The 20,584-nt window shown below is 49.2% G+C and overlaps 2 protein-coding genes and 1 long non-coding RNA gene across 13 annotated transcripts; 2 read left to right on the top strand and 1 right to left on the bottom strand.

Moving 5' to 3' along the window:
- Positions 1 to 10,141, top strand: FLT3LG (fms related receptor tyrosine kinase 3 ligand). Of its 6 annotated transcripts, none has more exons than XM_082370355.1 (9): positions 1 to 95; positions 447 to 513; positions 1,123 to 1,233; positions 1,660 to 1,713; positions 1,914 to 2,057; positions 2,535 to 2,647; positions 6,537 to 6,718; positions 9,165 to 9,427; positions 9,915 to 10,013. In XM_082370355.1, the coding sequence occupies exons 2-9, from the start codon at positions 481 to 483 to the stop codon at positions 9,996 to 9,998; spliced, it is 984 nt and encodes a 327-aa protein (XP_082226481.1). In that variant the 5' UTR covers positions 1 to 95; positions 447 to 480; the 3' UTR covers positions 9,999 to 10,013. The 6 variants fall into 6 exon arrangements, with proteins under 6 accessions (XP_082226481.1, XP_082226483.1, XP_082226482.1 ...); XM_082370357.1 differs by lacking the exon at positions 1 to 95 and adding an exon at positions 204 to 294 and having other exon boundaries at positions 9,915 to 10,141; XM_082370356.1 differs by lacking the exons at positions 1 to 95; positions 9,915 to 10,013 and having other exon boundaries at positions 2,535 to 2,679; positions 9,165 to 9,394.
- A 229-nt stretch (positions 10,142 to 10,370) lies between these two features.
- RPL13A (ribosomal protein L13a) lies at positions 10,371 to 14,136 on the top strand. 4 transcript variants are annotated; one of them, XM_082370380.1, is made up of 8 exons: positions 10,371 to 10,454; positions 12,041 to 12,113; positions 12,483 to 12,548; positions 12,758 to 12,859; positions 13,061 to 13,146; positions 13,324 to 13,383; positions 13,707 to 13,829; positions 14,021 to 14,136. In XM_082370380.1, exons 1-8 carry the CDS (start codon positions 10,440 to 10,442, stop codon positions 14,105 to 14,107), a joined length of 612 nt encoding a protein of 203 aa, XP_082226506.1. In that variant the 5' UTR covers positions 10,371 to 10,439; the 3' UTR covers positions 14,108 to 14,136. The 4 variants fall into 4 exon arrangements, with proteins under 4 accessions (XP_082226506.1, XP_082226505.1, XP_082226507.1 ...); XM_082370379.1 differs by having other exon boundaries at positions 10,378 to 10,454; positions 12,038 to 12,113; XM_082370381.1 differs by lacking the exon at positions 10,371 to 10,454 and adding an exon at positions 10,470 to 10,589.
- Positions 14,137 to 14,274: 138 nt separating this feature from the next.
- Positions 14,275 to 20,562, bottom strand: LOC309617765. Of its 3 annotated transcripts, none has more exons than XR_014238118.1 (4): positions 20,275 to 20,562; positions 19,970 to 20,033; positions 18,427 to 18,491; positions 14,275 to 16,436 (listed from the first exon to the last, which is right to left on the bottom strand). It is a non-coding gene; the product is annotated as an uncharacterized lncRNA (long non-coding RNA). The 3 variants fall into 3 exon arrangements; XR_014238119.1 differs by having other exon boundaries at positions 18,427 to 18,594; XR_014238120.1 differs by having other exon boundaries at positions 18,427 to 18,620.
- Between the last annotated feature and the right edge of the window lie 22 nt (positions 20,563 to 20,584).

The following is a 20,584-nucleotide window of genomic DNA, read 5'->3' on the forward strand; positions in this document are numbered from 1 at the left end:
CCCAGCTCACTATCTCCCCCCAATATTTCCTTTCACTTTCGATCTCCGGCTGTCACCCGGCGTGGCCCCTTCCACACCCAGCTGGGGCAAGCCTGGTGCGTGAGGAGAAATGGGCTCCTGGTCCCCGAAGGGCGGGGCCGGGATCCCCCTCTTGGGGCTGAGCGGAGAGGCGTGGGGGTCGGGTTCCTGGGTCCCTGGCCTGGGGAGGGTTGCGGGCACCGGACGTCGGGGTTCTTAGAAGGGGAGATGAGGAGTTTTCACCATAACCGTGCTTCACGCAGGAAGCTCTATAGAGTAGGAGGCGGAAACTTAGCCACATCAAAGGACCGAGGGAGGGGCGGAGGGGCGGGGAGGTGGAGGGGCGGGGAGGTGGAGGGGCGGGAGGGGCGGGCAAGGAAGGGGCTGGGGTGCGGGGGTCCGAGACTCGCTCTTCTGTCCCTTCCAAGATCCGGCCACAGGCATGAGGGGCCCCGGGCCGAAATGATAGTGCTGGCGCCAGCCTGGAGCCCAACTGTGCGTATCCCTGGGGGTTAAGGTGGGGCAAAGGAAGAGTGGTGTCCAGATGGGCAGAGCTGAGAGGGGAGATGGACAGAGTTGGGGGGAGATGGACGGGGTGGGGGAGATGGACAGAGTTGGGAGGAGATGGACAGAGTTGCGGGGAGATGGACAGGGGTGGGGGAGATGGACAGGGGTTGGGGGAGATGGGTAAGGGTCGGGGGAAGAAACAGGGAGGTGGGTACAAGTGGGAAAGATGGGACCCAGATTGAGGGAGAAACAGGAGAGATGAGCATGGAGGGGCAGAGGGATGGACAGAGATGAGAAAATCCTGGGCAGAAGTGAGCAGAAGTGGAGAGAGATGGGTCGAGGTAGGGAGATGGGGGGCGAAACAGATGGGGCAGAGGAGGGTGAAACCTGGTCAGCACCCGACCAGAGGCAGAAAGAGATACAGGAAAGATGGTCAGAGGTGGGCACACAGGAGCCAAGAGGAGGAGGAGCCGAGAAGTGGAAGAGCTGGAAAGGAGAAAGAGGGAAGAGAGAAAAGGGGGCTGGAGGGGGCAGCCTCGACGAGGGAGGGGGGGCGGGCGTGGAGCCAGTGGGGCCCTCACTCCGCGCCGCCCGCAGACCTCCCTGCTGCTCTTGCTGCTGCTGAGCCCCGGCCTCCGCGGGACCCCGGACTGCTCCTTCCCCCACAGCCCCATCTCCTCCACCTTCACCAGCACCATCGGCAAGCTGGTGAGCGTCCCTGCTCCAAATCCGAGGCCGAGGTTCTGTCTCTGGGTTTGAGTTCCCCCTGTCTAGGTCTCTGTGGCTCCCTGTCTCCCCACTCTGGGTCCCCGTCCCCCTCTCTCTGGGTCCCCGCCCCCTCCGGGTCTCTGTCCCCCTATCTCTGGGTACCCGCCCCGCCCGGGTTTCTGTACCCCTCTCTCTGGGTCCCCATCTCCCCACCCTGGGTCCCCGCCCCCTTCTCCCTAGGTCCCTGTCCCCCTCTCTCTGGGTCCCCGCCCCCTCCGGGTCTCTGTACCCCTCTCTCTGGGTCCCCATCTCCCCACCCTGGGTCCCTGCCACCTTCTCTCTGGGTCCCTGTCCCCCCGCCCCCGGGTCCCCATAGCTCTCTTTCCTCCTGTCTGCAGCCAGGCCTGACCCTGTTTTCTCCCGCAGTCTGACTACCTGCTTCAAGATTACCCAGTCACTGTTGCCTCCAACCTGCAGGACGTGAGTCACAGATGGGAGGGGCCCGGGATGGAGGTGGGAAGGAGAGATTCAAGATTCACCACCCCTCAGGGAGCCAGGCTAGTGTGCTGACCCGGCCCCCTCCTCCCCCGGGACCCTGGAGTCCCGGCCCGCAGCCCCACCAGTTAAGCCCCCTGCCCCCTCCGCCCACGGGACCCAGAGCCTGGGTGGTCTCTCCCCAGGACGAGCTCTGTGGGGCTTTCTGGCGTCTGGTCCTGGCCCAGCGCTGGATGGGACGGCTCAAGACCGTGGCTGGGTCCCAGATGGGGAAACTGCTGGAGGCTGTCAACACCGAGATACACTTCGTCACCTCATGTGCCTTCCAGGTCAGCCCTGAACTTGGGGAACAAGTGAGGGGAGCGTGATGCTTTCCTAGGGATTGGAAGCAAAGGTCTGCTAGGCCTTACTGGAGATTTCCTTTGACCTGAGCAGCCTGAGGGAGATGGAGCTGGAAGTCCAGTCCTGCTGGGGGCCCTCAGTGCTGGGAAGTGACAATTCTCTAAGTACTGGAGGATGGCCAGGGGTCTGAGCCCAACGCACCAATTCTAAGTTTGTTTCTCAGGCCCTGTTGAAGGATGTTGCTAAGGGGTTCTCACCCCTAGCAACCCGGAGAAGGAGGGGATGTAAACTCCCTCCTGATCCAGGTCTGACTGGACCGCATTGCTAGACATTGCTAAGGAGGCTTCCCCCTAGCAACCTGGGGGAGCAAGGCTCCAAACTCTCTGTGAGATCCAGGCCTTGCCCTTGACCTGAGGTGACGCTGGGGGTGATGCCGTGGTGACGTCTCCCTCCCCTGCCCCCAGCCCCTCCCCAGCTGTCTTCGCTTCGTCCAGGCCAACATCTCCCACCTCCTGCAGGACACTTCCCAGCAGCTGGTGGCCTTGAAGCCCTGGATCACCCGCCGGAATTTCTCCAGGTGCCTGGAGCTGCAGTGTCAGCCGGGTAAAGGTGCCCAGCGCCCCATAGCCCACCGCCCCACCCCCTCCTCTCCCACCTTCACTAGGCCCTCACCCCTTCCACTCAGGGCTCCCCAGACCCCACCGTGCTCCTTTGGGCTGTGTGACTTTGAGCCTGTCATCCCCCTCTGGGCCTCAGTTTACCCATCTCTGAGAAGGGAATAACCATCCCTGCCTGTTTCTCTGAGGTAGCTCTATACCATAGAAATAGAGTCACACGTTTGAGTGTAAATTTTGTTGTAGCTGTGTTTAAAAAAAGTTAAAAAGAAAAAAGGTTAATTCATTTATTTTTCAGGATTCTTAATGTTTGTTATTTTTTAGCATGTTATTGGTGGATTTATTTTTTAAACTTTTTTATGTTGGGATAATTACAGATTCAAAGGAAAGGGGCATAGAATCTGTACAGGGAGGTCCTGCACACCCTTCACCCAGCCTCCCCAGTGGTACCTTTTGCTTGGTAACATTAATTATAGCACTATGTCAAAACCAAGAAATTGACATGGGTACAATCCACAGAGTTTATTCAGAGTTTACCAGTTATATATGCATGCATCCATGTGTGTGAGTATTAGTTTGTTACAGCTGCTGTAACAAAGTACCACCAACTAGGTTATTGAAGCAGCAGAAGTTTATCTTCTTACAGTTGGGAAATTGAGGTGTCAGTAGGACTAGCTTCTTCTGAGGGCTGTGAGGGAAGGATCTGTTTCAGGTCTCTCTCCTTGGCTTATAGATGGCCATTTTCATGTTCACATGGCACTCTCCCCCTATGCATATCTCTGTGTCTAGATTTCCCCTTCTTATAAGGATACCAGTCATATTGGATTAGGGCCCACCATTAACAACCTCATTTTAACTTGATCACCTCTTTGCAGACCTGATCTCCAAATAAGGGCACATTCTGAGGTACTGTGGGCTAGGATTTCATCATATGAATTTTGAGGGACACATTCAACCCCTAAAAGAGAGAGTGTGTGTGTGTGTATATATGTGTGTCTATGTAATTTTATCACACATGTAGCTTTGTGTAACCACATGTGAGTTTGTGCAACTAGATCTCATCCTAAAACTCCCATCCTAACCCCTGTCAACCAGTAATCTGTTCTCTATAACGATGTTATTGAATTTATTATTATTATTATTTTTTTTTTTTGGCTGTGCTGCATGGCTTGCAGGATCTTTGTTCCCCAACCAGAGATCAAACCCGTGCCACCTGCAGTGGAAGCGTGTAGTCCTAACCACTGGACCGCCCGGGAATTCTGTGATGTTATTGAATTTATTTATTTATTTAGCGGAGTCTTAACCACTGGACCACCAGGGAAGTCCCTTGAATTTAATTCTCATAATTTTATAATTTTTAAAATAATATTTAAATCACAAGTTTTTTGGGGGGCCACGCCCCGCAACTTGTGGGATTTTAGTTCCCTGATCAGGGATCGAACCAGGGCCCTCGGCAGTGAGAGCTCACTGTCCTAACCTCTGGACCGCCAGGGAAGTCCCTAAACCACAAATTTTACCAACTCAATATTTTTTATTTAACCCAATATATTTTAACCCAAGATATCATTTCAACACATAATCAATATTTTTAAAAATTACTTAATGAGGTATTTCACATCCTTTTTTCCCTACTAAGTCTTTAAGAATTGGTGTGTATTTTACACGGACAGCACATCTCAGTTCAGATTGGCCGCAGGTCACATCTTTAGTCGCCACATGAGGCAAGTGGCCGCCATATTGGATGGACCAGCCCTAAAGTTTCAAAGTGGGGAATTCCCTAGAGGTCCCGTGGTTAGGACTCTGAGCTTTTGCCGCCAAGGGCACAGGTTCAGTCCCTGGTCAGGGAACTAAGATCCTGCAAGCCACGTGGTGCGGCCAAAAAAAAAAAAAAGTTTCAAAGTGAAATAACTTTATTGGAATATGACGAGAGACCACGCCCTGTGAAAACTTAACTTGTTCAATTTATTAAGTTTTCCTTTATGGCCAAGTATATAATCAGTTTTGTAACTGAACAAGGTCTTAGGAAAATAATAGATTTTGTTTTTTTGTTTTTTTTGGTATGATCAGGATTGAATCAGTGTGTATATATTCTATCAACCTTATCTTGGTATTCTTCAGAGACTTTCTGACTTCGTTATATTTGTCTACAAGACCTGTCAAGTTCTGAGAGGGATGGTTAAAAACGTCCCGCTCTAGGAACTTGCCTGGTGGTCCAGTGGTTAAGACTCCATGCTTCCACTGCAGGGGGCACAGGTTCCATCCCTGGTCAGATCCCGCAAGCCGTGCGGGGGGTGGGGGTGGGGGGACATAAGAAAACCTCCCACTCTAATTATATTCTTCTCAATTTCTTCCTGCATTTCCAATCGTTTAGTCATTTATAGATATATAAATTATTTGTTTGTTTGTTTGTTTATTTATTTTTGGCTGCATGGGGTCTTCGTTGCTGGCGCAGGCTTTCTCTAGTTGCGGCGAGCGGGGGCTACTCTTCATTGTGGTGCGCGGGCTTCTCATTGCGGTGGCTTCTCCTGTTGCGGAGCACAGGCTCTAGGTGCGTGGGTTTCAGTAGCCGTGGTGCGCGGGCTCAGTAGTTGTGGCTCTCGGGCTCTAGAGCACAGGCTCAGTAGTTGTGGTGCATGGGCTTAGTTGCTCCGCGGCATGTGGGATCTTCCCGGACCAGGGATCGAAGCCATGTCCCCTGCATTGGCAGGCGGATTCTTAACCACTGCGCCACCAGAGAAGTCCTAGTCATTTATATTTAACGTTGTCATTTGTATTTACATGTATCACTAATCATTCATTCAACCAACCTTTATTAACCATCTCCCTGGTGCCTGGCATTGGAGACACAGCACAAAACAAGATCAAGTCCATGTCCATGGGAGGCTGACCTGCTAATAAAGGAGACAGATAATAAACATGTAAACATATAATTAATCAGGAAAATATCTGAGTGTAACGAGCCCCATGCAGGCAAATTAAAACAGGGTGATGGAATCATGGGCTGAGGTGGTTGACTGGAAAGTCACTGAAAGTTGACAAGGGAACAGCCAGTGCAAAGGTCCTGAGGCAGAAACCTGCCTACCCGTTTAAGGAATCATGAGGAGGCCCCAGTGGCTGAGGCCAAGTAAGCAAAGGGGAGAAGGTGGGGGGTGAGGGTTCAGAAGGAACAAAGGGGGCCAGATCAAGTGGGGCCTTGTGAGCCATCATAGCTTCACACATTGTATCTTTCATTGTTCTATTATCTGTCCATTCATCCACTCAGATATTTACTTTATGTAAATTAAACTATTATTTCATCAGCACTAAGTAGTAGGTTCTGGCAATAAGGCTCCTGTCACCCTCATGTAGCTCATAGACTATTGGGGGAAGAAGACAAATAAGCAAATCGATACATAAGCACTAGACACACATTTGTCCCTTTTTAAAATAAAATGTAGGGAATTCCCTGGAGGTCCACTGGTTAGGACTTCCACACTTCCACTGGCAGGGGCCTGGGTTCGATCCCTGGTCGGGGAACTAAGATCCCACATGCCGTGCGGGCAAAAAGAAAAAAAAAGAAAAATGATATATTTGAAATAAAAAGTTATTAGTGGCTTTAAAAAATAAATAAAATTCAACCTTACTACGTGCTAGACACTGTTCTAAGCACTTTCGGTATATTCACGCGTTTAATCTTTGTGACAACCTTATGAAGTCGACACAATAATTATCCCCATTTTATGGATGAGGTGACTGAGGCCCAGAGAAGTGAGCAGCCCACCCGAGGTCACACAGCAGGACCAGGCAGGCCTTTTTTTTCCTTCCCTGGCCTGGCCCTTCTTCTCAGTCACCCAGCCTCCTCTCTCCTGGCAGACTCCTCCACCCTGCTGCCCCCAAGGAGTCCCGGGGCCTTGGGGGCCACATCCCTGCCGGCCCCGCAGGCCCCTCTTCTGCTCCTCTTGCTGCTGCTGCCCGTGGCCCTCCTGCTGCTGGCCGCTGCCTGGTGCCTGCACTGGCGAAGGAAGAGACAGAGGATGCCTTACCCTGGGGAGCGGGTGAGCCAGTGGGGTGGGCAGAGGGCATGGCCAGAGTCAGCTGATCCTTTGGGGGCCATAGGTGCCCTGCCTGGAGCACTGACTCCTCATCAAGCTGAGGACCCTGGATTTGGTGTTGGTGTGGGTGGCCTGTGTGGAGGGGGGCCTTGAGCAGGGAAGGTGTGGGTCAGTCCGGATGCAAGAAGACCCTTCTGGGGCCATGGAGGGGGACAGACTGGAACAGACAGCAGACTGGAGGCCAAAGTGGAGGCTGCTGGGCGAGGGTCCAGGGAGAGAGGACCAGGCCTGAGCCAGGGCCGGACCACGGGGACGGAGAGGAGGGGACGGGCAGAGTCAGGGGTCAGGGATCATCAGGAGGGATGGGGCTGGAGACTGACAGGCTTGGTGGGGGGTGGGAGGAAGGAGGAAGGGGAGGTGGCGCAAGCAGAGGACGCTGGGTCTGGCCCAGTGGGGAACCTGGGGGGAGGAGGGAGATTTGGGAAAGACAGTGAGCTCAGTGGGGACCTGCGGACATGAAGACACCACCCACCCCAACCTCCGGGGAGGTATTTGGATACAGGAGTCTGCAAGCCAGGAGAGAGCGGCCTCCTGGAGCAGGCAGAGGGGACCGCCTCTGCAAAGCCCTCCTGGTGTGAAAAAGGTCAGGGTGTTCTAGCAACTTCGCCCAGCCTGGGGTGGGTGGGTGGGGGATTGAAAATGACACAGCAACATCTAGGCCTCAAAGTCGAGGTAAGGGAGCTGAGACTTCTCACCTAGGGCAGCAGGAAGAGGAAGCCCCAGAGGCAAACTTGGGAACCAGTCTGGGGGCAGAAGGTGGGTGGTTCCCCGAGGGAGGAAGGAGTGGAGGGCCCAGGTTCCCAATGTGCTCAGAGGGATCTAACAAGAAACATCTGGCATCAATGGCTTACACGTAGAGTGCCTCAGTGTCTCAGGTCTTGTGCTGGAGCTTTCTACAAATTAACTCACTTAATTGAGAAGCTGGTGCCATTATTATCCCCATTTCACAGAGGCGGAAACCAAGGCCCAGAGAGGTAAATCATTTGCCAAAAGTCACACAGCTCATGAGTGACAGAGCCAAGATTTGACTCTGGGCCTTCTGATTCCGGCTTCTGTGCCTTTCACTCTTCTGCCTCAGTTTTCTTATCTGTACAAAAGACTCTAATAATAATCCTTCTACCATAGAGTTGTTGAGAGGTTAAGGGAAGTGACCACGAAAAACCCTTTGAGCAATGCTGTCCAATGAAATGGAATATAAGCCACACATGTGATTTTAAATTTTCTAGTAGCTGAATCTTTTTTTAAAGTAAAAATAAGCAGGTTAGTATAAAGAATATATTTTAGGGAATCCCCTGGTGGTCCAGTGGTTAGGACTCTGTGCTTCCACTGCAGGGGTCACGGGTTTGATTCTTGGTCGGGGAACTAAGATCCCGTAAGCCCAGTGGCGTGGCCAAAAAAAAGAATATATTTTATTTCACCCTGTGTATCCAAAATGTTGTCATCTCAACATGTAATCAATACTTTAAAAAATTATCAGTGAGATATTTTTACATTCTTTTTTTCATACCAAGTCTTCAGAATGTAGTGTGTATGCTACACTCACAGCACATTGCAATGCATATGCGAAATTTTTATCAGAAATATTTGATCAGTATTTAGATTCCATGAAATTTACAGCTGCATAAGTAGATTCGTATACTCAAGTTCTTTGAAACCTACAGAAGTTTTCCAGTAACTGGATCACGGAACAATTTCTAAATTAAATGATCTTTCATGTCAGCATTTGTTTTGGGGAGTACTTTTTTTTTTTTTTTTTTTTTGGCTGCATTGGGTCTTCGTTGCTATGCACGGGCTTTCTCTAGTTGTGGTGAGCGGGGGCTACTCTTTGTTGTGGTGCGAGGACTTCTCATTGCAGAGCACAGGCTCTAGAGCGCAGGCTCAGTACTTGTGGTGCACGAGCTTAATAGCTCTGCGGCATATGGGATCTTCCCGGATCAGGGCTTGAATCCGTGTCCCCTGCATTGGTAGGTGGACTTCTAACCACTGCGCCACCAGGGACGTCCCCGAGATACAATTTTCATTGAGAAGTTTTCCTCCTACCCTTGTCCCTGTTCACACCCTGTTTTCCCACTCTCCCAATAACCACACTATTTAAGTTTAAATTAGGTAAAATGAAAAACTCAGTTTCTCAGTTTTGCTGGCCACATTTACAGTGCCCAGTATTCACATGTGGCTGGTATCACAGCTGTCCTGGAGAGCGCAGATCTCTCATGGTTGCAGAGAGTTACTTCTCTCGGCCAGCGATGCCCAAACACATAGTGAGCATTCAGGGTGAATGGAGTTGGTTTTGGCATTGAGACTGTGCCAAGCCCTGAGCTTGGTGCTTTCCTCTCCTCTGTCCACGGAGCCTCAAACAGCCCAGTGAGTCATCTATCATCCCATTTTACAGAGGAGGACACTGAGGCCCAGAGAGAGGAGTCACCTGCCCGAGGACACAGAGTCGGAACTTGGAGGAAGTCAGCTAGAAACTGGTCCTTTCCTTGGCCACATTGCTCCTGTCACTGTCTCCCCAGGATGGAGGCAACGCCAGCACCCAGCAGCGGCCCCGGCCTCACCCTCCCCCCTCTGTACAAAGCCCTTGTCCCCAGGAAATTGTATATAAATCATCCTTTTCTACCAGCTCTGGCCAGGCCTGTCTGTGGATGGGACAGGGTGAGTGGATGGGGCAGCTTGGGTTTGGGTCTTGGTTTTTCAGTTAATGCAGTGTTTCATTCAATACCTATTTTCTGAGGCCTCCTGGGCCCCAGGGCCAGTGCAGGGCAAGGCTGGGACCCAGACGTGAGTGAGAACCAGCCCCACCCTCTCAGGGTTCCTGGTCCATGGGTGAGAAGACAGGGGCCCCAGAGAGCCCCAGTACAGGATGACACACGCTCTAATGGAGGTAGCATAGGCACTGTGGGAGCCCCGAGGATGTACCTGAGCCAGCCTGAGATAACAGGGAGGCTCTCTAGAGAGAAGGACTCAAGCCAGATTTTAGAAGGTGGGGGTGGAGGGGAGGGCATCCCAGTCAAGGGGCACCGCCAAAGCAAAGGCTTTGTCCAGAAAGTGAGAAGCTCCTTTGGGGAACACTCAGGCATCTAGAAGTCATTCCTTCATACGTTAGATCTCATAGGGAAGACTATCTCCACCTTTTTGACAGGTGAGGACACTGAGGCCCATACACGGCCAGGGATTTAGCCAGATCACAAGGAAGCCGGACAGACACCGAAATCCAGATCTCTAAGCCTAGACTGAAGCGCTAAAGGGCAAGCCTCGTTGCCTGCTGTGGGCCTACACGTGATATCGCTTTAGGGGTTAAGAGCGCTTCTCCTCCAGCCTTCTCGCCCCCGCCCCACCGCAAACACAGCGAGCAACTCGCGCGAGGATTACCAGCCCCTCCTAAATACGGCAACAGAGGCTGAACAGCCCCGCCCCCGCAGAGCCCCCTCCTACCCCACGTGATCTCGCCCGGCACAGCCATGGCCGCCTAGGTTCGATAGAAACGATACTGATTGGACAGTCAAAAGATGACCCGCCTTCCAGTGGGCCTTTCTGCGCACGCGCAAGGCACTCTGGCCAATGAAAAGACGGAAAGCGCCCGTGTTGCGTCACTTCCTCCGCCCCTGTTTCAAGGGATAAGAAACCCTGCGGTTAAGGTTCCTTCTTTCCCAGGCGGCTGCCGAAGATGGCGGAGGGACAGGTACAGGCTCTGCGCGGGCCGGAGCGGTGTGGGGCCGGGTGGGGTCGAGACCGGACCGGGGTTGGACCTCTTTCCTCTCGTAAGTGTACTGTGGAACTTAAGATCGACAACTGAGCAAAACAGAAAGCTTTCGGGGTAAGAGGAACCCAAAACGGAAATATAAAACGGTTTTTACGCTCTCGGCTGGCTAGAATGCGGCATCATTTTTCGCCCAGGGGGCAGTGGTCGGGGCTTCCAGCACAAGAAAAGTTATTTTAAAACTAGGCCTGATTTACCTTGATTTTTACCGGGCCTTGGCCGAATTGGGCCAGTGTGTCCTCAGCGGTGGGGAAGCACGCGGAAGGCAGCTGCGCGGCCAGGGGACGAAGAGAAGCCGAGGATTGGCCAAAATGGAGGGTATTTCCGCCCTGCCCAAGGCGCGGGTTGTTTCGGCCTCGTGGGAGTGCGCATCAGGGTTTCCCTGCAGCTGTGGGTATTTTAGCGCGAAATTTTTGCAGTGGGTCGAGAGAGCTCCTGCCTACAGGGCATGCAGGCACGAATTGTTATTTTCTTTCCTCTTGGGGGTCGAGGAAGTCTAAAGGTCTGCTGGTGCTGGAAACAGGATTGTGATGAAATGTTCACAGCCCTGGGATATCGTTTGTCCTTAACGACCTGGAGGCCCTCAAGGACGGCAGCAGAAACTTAATTCTGACTTTGCCCAGTCTTCTTGTGTAACCTATTCGATATAAAGGAAAGGATGCCTCTGGAAGGGGTGTGCCTGTGATGGGTCTGTGGTTCAGGAAGGAAAACCACGTTTGGGGCCAGGCAAGTGGTAGAGTTCTCCGAAACCGTGTCCCTGCATTTACGGCGCTTGGTACCGTTTGCCTTGTATTTTGTGTAATTCAGTTAATTTATCATAGTGTTCCTGAAACAGATATTGGAGATTTGGAGGGTTTTGACCAAAGTTATGTTGTCAGGAAGTCTGGTTTTAGATTTTGTGGCCTTTTGCACCGGCTTCCAAAAATCATAACATGTATAGCAAGCCCTTGGTAAACTTGGGACTTTTACACTTGACAAGAAGTTGAGGATTGGCGTTTGAGCAGTTCGCCGGAGGATGCAAATCTAGTCAATACCAGAGCCAGCCAGGGCTTTAGACTACCCTTCCTAGCTTCATCCGCTCTGAACCTTCATGCTAGAAAAGTATCTGAGACCAGGACAGAACCAGATTCTGTCGAGATTCTGCAGCTTGTATCCAGATCACAGGTTCTTCTGCCTGGAGGATCAGTATTGCCAGTCTGGATTCAGATTGTAGCTCATTTGCTGACTGTCAAGCATAATCTGGGCATAAAGATTCTTGCCCTTCAAGCAGCTGAGATGTGAGGGGAGTCCTTTGGTATCTTATTCCACTTACTGAAATTCTGAGTCAGTCACTTGCTCTCTTGGCCTTGTCTGTAAAGTGAGCCTTAGGTTCTAGTTTCTGGGTCTTGTACTTGGTTAACAGGTACTCTGGGAGGTAGGTGAAATGAACAAGTAGGGAGGAATGATTGTTTGAGGTGGGGAGTCAAAGCTGTGGGTGCCTCTGAGCCCTCTCAACCTATTTCCAGCAGGTCCTGGTTCTCGATGGCCGAGGCCATCTCCTGGGCCGCCTGGCAGCCATCGTGGCTAAGCAGGTGCTTCTGGGTAAGTCTGCCCCCTGCCCATAGCTCCCCCAGACACGAGCCTCAAGGTCAGTGATGAGCAAAAATCACCATCTTTCGTTTGAGTCTAACGACTATGAGATCAACCCCATGCACCGCTCTGAGACCTGCCAACCTCCTCCCCTCCCAGGTTGGGGGCTCTGGGCTCTGTTAGACTAACAAATTGAACTTAAGCATGAGTCCAGCTTCGCCGATTGCTGCTCTGTGACACGGGGCAGGAGACTCCGTGCCTTCCTTGTGCACTGTGGCCAGTTTGAGACGGAAGGAGCCTCCTTTCTGGGTCCTTAGCAGTAACTGGGCCTGCTTCCTAACTTTTGACCTCCTTGATTGTCTCATTTTCCATTCCCTCTAGGTCGAAAGGTGGTGGTTGTGCGCTGTGAGGGCATCAACATTTCTGGCAATTTCTATAGAAACAAGTGTGAGTGAGGGCCTGGGAGGAGGGCTGGAGAGGGTGGACCTCTGTAGGGCTCACGCTTTCACGGGCTCCTAAGCAGTCCCACCAGTGGTGGGAGGTGTTAGTCTGAGTTCCCGAACACGCCCTCGGAAGTAAGGTTGTGTGCTGCGTTGGAAGGAGTTACCATCTGCCTGAGGACTCTTGAGGCCTCACACACTCTCCCCTCTTCCCAGTGAAGTACCTGGCATTCCTCCGCAAGCGGATGAACACCAACCCCTCCCGTGGCCCCTACCACTTCCGAGCCCCCAGCCGCATCTTCTGGCGGACAGTGCGAGGTGAGCTGGGCCTGAGGACCACGGGCTGATGGGGCGGGTGGCCGGTGATGAAGACTTTTCCCACTCGTGTTCGAGTTTCCCAACCGTGAGATGACTCCACATGCACTACCATCTGAGGCCGCCCGCCTGCCCGCCCGCCCAGGTGAGGCAGCGGGGTCCTCACATGCCCCACTGAGCAGGCCTGTTGTCCTCTGCCCACAGGCATGCTGCCCCACAAGACCAAGCGAGGCCAGGCCGCTCTGGACCGCCTCAAGGTGTTTGATGGGATCCCGCCACCCTATGACAAGGTGAGCAAGACCCATCTCCCTCAGCGGCATCTTTGTCTGGTGTCCGTGATGTTCTGCAATTACCTACATTGTTTGATCCTCGTGAAAACAGCACTGGCTGAGACGCCTGCCCCAGCCAGCCTTCTTCCCTGTCTGTCCCTCACTCCAGGTCTCTAAGTCCCTCTCCTTCTCTAACAGAAAAAGCGGATGGTGGTTCCTGCCGCCCTCAAAGTTGTGCGTCTGAAGCCTACACGGAAGGTGAGTTCCAGGGTCTGCTGAGCGATGCCTTGGGGTCCCAGGCTTCCTGGGGGGCGCACCTAGGGCCCTGAGACTGGCAGATGATGGCTTTTTCTCACGATGGTCTGCGGATGCCACTGTGGGCAGTGCCGATAATGCCAATGGCTCAGCTGATGCCAGGAGGAGCAGAGAGCCCTGCCAGGGGTGGCTGTGTCTCTTGAGCGCAGGCTTGCTGCAAAGTTGTACGGCTGGACTGGGACCCTCTAGGACAGGATGTCAGCGCCCTTCCCCTAGTCACCCTGGCCTCGTTTCCTTACAGCTTCGTTTCTCCCTCTCCCCCCCAGTTTGCCTACCTAGGGCGCCTGGCTCATGAGGTTGGCTGGAAGTACCAGGCAGTAACGGCTACACTGGAGGAGAAGAGAAAGGAGAAGGCCAAGATCCACTACCGGAAAAAGAAGCAGCTCATGGTGAGGGCGGGGCTGAGGCTGGAGGGGCACCACGCTTTCTGGGGCAGGGTCTGGGAGCTGATTACTCTTGACTTGGGTCTTTGTTATGCCCTCGGAAGGCTCTGCCTAAGGCCCGGTGTGGGTGGCCCCCTGGGATAAGGGCAGTCCTAGGGAGCAGCCACTAACCACCACCTGTCACCTTGACCCCACAGAGGCTACGGAAGCAGGCCGAAAAGAACATAGAGAAGAAAATCGACCGATTCACAGAGGTCCTCAAGACCCATGGATTCTTAGTCTGAGCCAAATAAAATTGACCGTTTCTTCTTCATGCTTGGCCTGGCCTGCCCTTCCTCCATCGCCACCCTAGGATGTGGGGGACCCCCAGGGGCTGCCGTCCAGGTGCCACAGGCAGCCTGGGGCTTAGAAGACTGGGTATAGCAAAGGGGCCTTAGCCACTGCTGTTTTAAGAAAGGCCTTTTTAAAAGCGTAGACAGTTGTAAGGGCTGTGCAGGCAGAATTTGCCTGTGACCTATTCATTCATGAGAGTTTTAGGACATGGACAGTTCGAACAACCCGTGCTGTTGCAATACTGGCAAAAGTGAGCTGGAAGACCTAAGTAGAAGGGCCACTCACGTCGCCTACAGGGAGTCTAAGCTTCCCACATGGTCAGGTACTATACTCTGCAGCTGTTAGGATGTGAGAGAATGCTTGGGCAGCACGAGTCTGGGGTTCTAAAAGGTGTTTATGGAAGGGAAGTACGGCCCAAGGGGTCACAGGCATTGCCCTTGTGTCTTCCCTATATTTTGTGATCCAAAACTAATAAATTATTTTTAAAGAAATTTGGCGTCTTTGCAGTGTGTGTCTGCCATAGAGGCAGGCCCAGGGGAGCAAGGCCCTCGGCTGATGGGAGGCTTTGAAGAATAAAACTGGCTGTGCTCTTTCTGCAGATGATGGATTAGAAACTGCCTTTCGTGGAGGAGTTGACCTTTGTAGAGATTGACATGCCAAGGAATTTGAGATGCCTATGGGATTGGTATTTACGACCTGTAGAGCCTGGTGTTGCCCAGTTTGCATAAAGTTGTCTTCCCTAATTCAGCTGCAAAGTATGGAGTTGCCACCATTCTCTAAAACCAAACCGGTTCCTCACTGTGGGGCATGTGGTCTCTTCCAGTCTGCCATGCTGGGCCAAGCTTAACGTGAAGAAATGGACAAGAAAAAACATTTTGTAAACGGTGGTTAGGCATTAGAGAAAGTGGGATTTGAAAGCTCTTGGTGCTTTGTAAGATTAAAACTAGGCTTGTTAGATCTGTCAGGGTGAGTCCCTGAAAGGGTAAACATTAGGGTACCCAGCCCTGGATAATCACCCCTGGTCACCTCTCAATACTTGACCCAGGTGGGCCCCCATCCCCACCTTACTGAGGAGGGTTATGTGCAGTCAGCGGTGTCAGCCAGGATGACACGCAGAGGGGTCAGGTATGACCCAGGTACGCACATCTGTACTGGGCAGAAAGCTAGATTCGTGCTGCCCTTGGGACTGGTGGGCAGTACTTGCTAGTTGGTTCACGGGGCAGATCATAACTTGGGACACTGTGCCATTCTCTCTTGCTTAATCTCCAAAATGTCTAAGACACCACAGTGGCTTAAATTTTCTCTAAGAATCATTTTGCAAGTGGGTGGTTCCCTACCCCTCCTGGGGCTCCCGCTTACCAGCAGAGCTGCCAACAGAAGCAACTGAAAACCAGAGTTTAAGTCTTAAGTTTAACAGGACTGCATGTAAAAGCACAATATAATCCCCTGGAAACCACAATCCCTTATATTTGGCTTAAAAATGTAAAACTTGCCACTTGTAAAGACACCCACCATTAAAAAGATGAAGACAGGTCAGACTGGGAGAAGTTATTTGCGTATCTCTTGCAGGACTTGAATGCCAAATACAGAGAAAAACTCTTCAAAACTCAGTAACGAGAGATAACCAAATAAAACTTGAAACTTGAAAACACGTTTCACCAAAGAAGATACACAAATGCCAATAAATAAACATGAGAAGATGCTCATCATTCCTCAGAGAGAATGCAGACGAAATCTCCAGGCATAACCTTAATCATTCCTGTGGGACAAGTACAGGGAATCAGAACCTCTGGGCCAACAGAATGAACATTTCCAAAGCTCCAGTTCCATCTTGCCCAACTGCCCACAACCAAAGGACCCTCCAGGTCAGCCTCATCTCCTGGGCTATAGCAACCTTGGAGACCCTGGTCTGTGGGTGGGGTGCAGGGATACGTCTTGTTTTAATAGACATTTCTGTGCTCACTGGGGAGGGGGAGGGTCTCCAGTTCTCCTAGCTTTTGGATTTCTGTTGTGAAATGCTAGTAAATGTCTGAAATCTGGCAGAGACAGGGAAATACGCCCTCAAGTGGTAACAACTAGAGTTGGCTGAAGTTTATTATTGGGCAGCAAGGCTGTTTACACTGCAGTTCAAAAAAATCGATGTGGTGGGCTGTAAGCAGCCTTAAAATGATAATGAAATTGAGGGGCTTCCCTGGTGGTCCAGCGGTTAAGACTACACGCTCCCAATGCAGGGGGCCAGGTTCGATCCCTGGTCAGGGAACTAGATTGCGCATGCTGCAACTAAAAAAAGAAAGATCCTGCATGTCACAACTAAGACCCGGCAGACCCAAATAAATAAATAAATATTTTAAATAATAGTGGTGATAACGAAATTGAATAGAAATGAAAAGGAAAAAAATCAGTGTATTACAGAAAGGAAAGGAGAGAGTTAAAAGACTTAAAAATTAGAAAACAGAAGAAGGCAGAGGAGGGTGAGAGAGAGGTGTGTGTGTTTGGTCACAATGCAAAATGTATTTCCTTCTGTGGGTTGTGATCAAAAATATCTAGAAGCTAAGGACCTAAACATCTCCGATTTGCCCTCACCCCTTCAGAGTGAAGCAGTATTTCTTTTCTTTACTCTCCCCTTATCAAAATCTCACCAGCTGCTCAGCAATTTGCAAAATATTGAGCATTTGAGACACGAGACAGGAAATCATACCTAATCTCACCACCTGGAGATGTAAACCACCAGGGCAATATCATGCATTTCCTTCCAGGCTTTTTTCTAAGTTAGAAACTTTTATGCAGACTTTTATATGTAACTTTTGTACATAGTTTATTTAGCACACATTGTAGACAGCAACTCCAGGTCCTGCTTTTTTTTTTTTTTTTTTTTAACTAAATATCATAAATCCTTTCTAAGTCATTCAAATACTCCAGAACTTACTTTTTCTTCAAAAAATAAATTATAAAGCTACTACAAGGTCACTGGGGGGAAGACATAGCAGGTTCTAAAATGAAAAGTCCCTCCTCAATGCTACCCCAGAGGGACTGAAACAATGATAATTAACAATGTATCATTCATCACCTATATGTGGAATCTAAAATATGACACAGATGAACTTATGAAACAGAAACAGACTCACAGACACAGAGAACAAACGTGGTTGCCATGCGGGGCTTGGGGGGAGGGATAGACTGGGAGTTTGGGATTAGCAGATGCCAACTATTATATATAGGTTGGGAAAACAAGGTCCTACTGTGTAGCACAGGGAACTATATTCAATATCCTGTGATAAACCATAATGGAAAAGAATATGAAAATGTATATGTATGTATAACTGAATCACTTTGCTGTACAGCAGAAATTAACAACATTGTAAATCAACTATACTCCCGTAAAATAAATTTTTAAAAATGTATCGTTCAAAATTCACAAAGCTATCAAGTGTAAAAGAAATTTAAATAATTAAACTTCAAATGATTTTTTGTAAGTTTGTAGCATTTATATTTCTGAAGTTATTACAACTTAAAAGACATCATATATATTATATATACATATATATGCAACCAGCCTTCTCTGTCTATAAGAGCATTTTTTTATGTTGATAAAAAATATACTAAATCTTTGCTGTTCGATATGCAAGCCACTAGCCACATGTGATTACTGAGCATTTGCAATATGAATAGAATGAGTGAAAAATTGAATTTTAAATGTTACTCAATTTAAATTTAAATAACCACATGTAACTAATGGCTGTGTTATTGGACAATGTAGTCTATAATACCTAAAAAGATAAGCCCCAACTATATCATGTAATAAGCTTTAAAAAATGCATTAAACAACAAGGACCTACTGTATAGCACAGGGAACTGTTTTCAATATCCTGTGATAAACCATAATGGAAAAGAATATGAAAAAGAAATATATATGTAAAAAAATGCAGTCGTCCTATAGATTGTCCATAAACATTTGAATAAATGGATCATGCTGTGCCTCTTGTTCTGCACTTTGCTTTGTCCACATACAAATTCAACAGAGGGTAGACTAGTTTGAAAGACACATTGGCAGATGATAACAGGATGACAGCAGTTGCTTCTGCAGAGGGAAACTGGGTGCGCATGTCCGGGGAGAAGAGTGAGGGAAAGATTCATCTTTCACAACTTACTTTGTACTTTTAGAATTCTGTACCATGTGCATGAAATCCCTATTCAGAAGTCATCGGAAATTTAAAGATTAAAAAATGAAACATGTCTGGCAGTGTTTTCACTTCCAGATTGGTTGACTTACCTCATGTTTATTACGTGCTTGCAGAGTGGTCCATGATCAAGCTATGCCAGGATCTACCCATCTGCCTGTAAGTGGACATTTTGGTGTATCTAATTCTCCTCCATTCATTTGGTCAGTTATTCAACAAGGACAAACTGAGCACCTACTATGTGACAGTCACCAGAAGCCCTGGAGAACAAAGGCAACGAAAATTCCTGCCCTCATTTTAGTGGGGAAGAGGAAACAAAGGATAAATAAGAAAGCATGAAAGGGGACGGGGCAGGGGGAGTTTGGAATTAACATATTCACACTACATAAAATAGGTAAATGACAAGGTCCTACAGTATAGCACAGGCAACTATACTCAATATCTTGTAATAACATAATGGAAAGGAATCTGAAAAAGAATATATACACATATATATGTATAACTGAATCACTTTGCTATACACCTGAAGCTAACACAACATTGTAAATCAACTATACTTCAATTTTTTTAAAAATTGGAAAAAGATCAAAAGAATAATATTTTGTGACCTGTGTAGAAGTTTGTTGGGAGCACAGATTTTATGTTCTAAATGCAATGCTTAAGAAAGTCTTTACTAGGGAATTCCCTGGTTGTCCAGTGGTTAGGACTCTGCGCTTCCACTGCCATGGGAACTAAGATGACACAAGCTGCACGGTGCAGCCAAAAAAAAAAAAAAAAAATTCTTTACTAGACTCGTAAGTGAAAAAAACAAAACAAAACAAAACTCATGTTTTCTTCTAGTACATTTATGGTTTCATTCCCCAAACCCACCTAAATTTTACATTTACACATCAGAAATTTACTTTGGCATACAGTAGGTGGTAGAGACCCAACTTTATTTTTTTTTCAGATGGTTGCACACTTGTCCTAACATGAAATCACTGAATATTCTGTATAGTCCCCATGGGTTTTATTTATTTATTTATTTATTTATTGTGATAGGTAAGAAGTGGATTTATTTAGAGAGAACCACACTCTGTGGAGTTAGAGCACTGGTAAATTTTAGACCAAGACTTAACTAAGGAAAGAGGCATAAGACACCTATCCGTGCCAAGGTCTGGAGTTTGAAATCTCCCAACAAGATGCAAGTCAGAGTGTGGACAGCTGTCAGGGTTGGTCGGGTTGTTGCCACCACTGCCCAGAAGGGGGCCAGGTACCAAATAGGTGCTCATTAAGTGTGAAGTGACTGTAAAAAGGATTCAAAGCTTCCTTCTTTAAAGGTTGGTGATTAAGAACGCTGGAGCAAGACTGCCCAGGTTCAATTCCCACCTCTGCCTCTCATTTTCTGTGAAACCTGGAGCAACTAATGCCTCAGTTTCCCCATCTGCAAAATGGGAATAGTAACCGAACCATACTTAGAGTGTTAGCACAATGCCAGGCACATGGCAATTGCTGTTAGATTTTGCTTTACAAGAATTTATAAAACAATAAATTAGTATTCAGTTATAGACGTGCACTGACCAACGCAGTAGATATTAGCCCCATGTGGCTATTTATATTTAAATCGAATAAAATTAAAGTTAGGGCCTTTCTCACCTTCTGGGATGGCCCACACTCTGTCTGTGGAGTATGTTTCTCTCTAAATAAATCCACTTCTTACCTAAAAAAAAAAAAGAAAAAAAGTTAAAAATTCAGGTCCTCAGTCGCAGGCACCCCACTTCCAGTGCCAGTGGCCACTGTGTTGGACAGCGCAGATACAGAACATTTCCATCACAGCGGAAACTACTATTGGACAGCGCTGTTACAGACAATCAGAAGAACGCCTTTTTTTTTTTTTTTTTTTTTAATTTTATTTTTTCACGAAACCTTTGGGGATGAAATGGCCCATAGAGGAAAACAACCTTCATTAAACTGCACCAAACTCAAGGGTAGTGCCCGCCCCTCACAAAGATGGCGGCACCGCAGAGCATGCATGCGCCTAAGACTTTCCGGTCTCCAGTCCTGCAAAAAGATGGCCGCCGCCACAACCCGTTTAAGCCCTGCGCGGACACAGCCACGCTGTCCCCAAACCCCACGTGGTCCCACTCCCCGCAGAAACAAGACCGCCTCCCGACAACTCTCGCGATAACAAGGCTGGCCACTCTTTCCCAACGTGACCTAGCGCGCTGGCGCGCAATGATGGCCTAAGAGTCTCGCGAGACAGTGTCTGTC

Source organism: Balaenoptera borealis (assembly GCF_965194805.1).
Source record: "Balaenoptera borealis genome assembly, chromosome: 19".
Lineage (NCBI taxonomy): Eukaryota > Metazoa > Chordata > Mammalia > Artiodactyla > Balaenopteridae > Balaenoptera > Balaenoptera borealis.

Excerpts from the sequence above, each read along its gene's own strand:
- FLT3LG (XM_082370355.1), top strand. The coding sequence starts at position 481 with ATGATAGTGCTGGCGCCAGCCTGGAGCCCAACT. Across the intron at positions 1,714-1,913 it reads TTGCCTCCAACCTGCAGGAC|GACGAGCTCTGTGGGGCTTT; the intron begins GTGAGTCACAGA and ends GTCTCTCCCCAG. Across the intron at positions 6,719-9,164 it reads TGCCTTACCCTGGGGAGCGG|AGGAGGACACTGAGGCCCAG; the intron begins GTGAGCCAGTGG and ends CCCATTTTACAG.
- RPL13A (XM_082370378.1), top strand. The coding sequence starts at position 11,217 with ATGGGTCTGTGGTTCAGGAAGGAAAACCACGTTTGGGGCCAG. Across the intron at positions 12,860-13,060 it reads CTTCTGGCGGACAGTGCGAG|GCATGCTGCCCCACAAGACC; the intron begins GTGAGCTGGGCC and ends CTCTGCCCACAG. Across the intron at positions 13,147-13,323 it reads TCCCGCCACCCTATGACAAG|AAAAAGCGGATGGTGGTTCC; the intron begins GTGAGCAAGACC and ends CTTCTCTAACAG.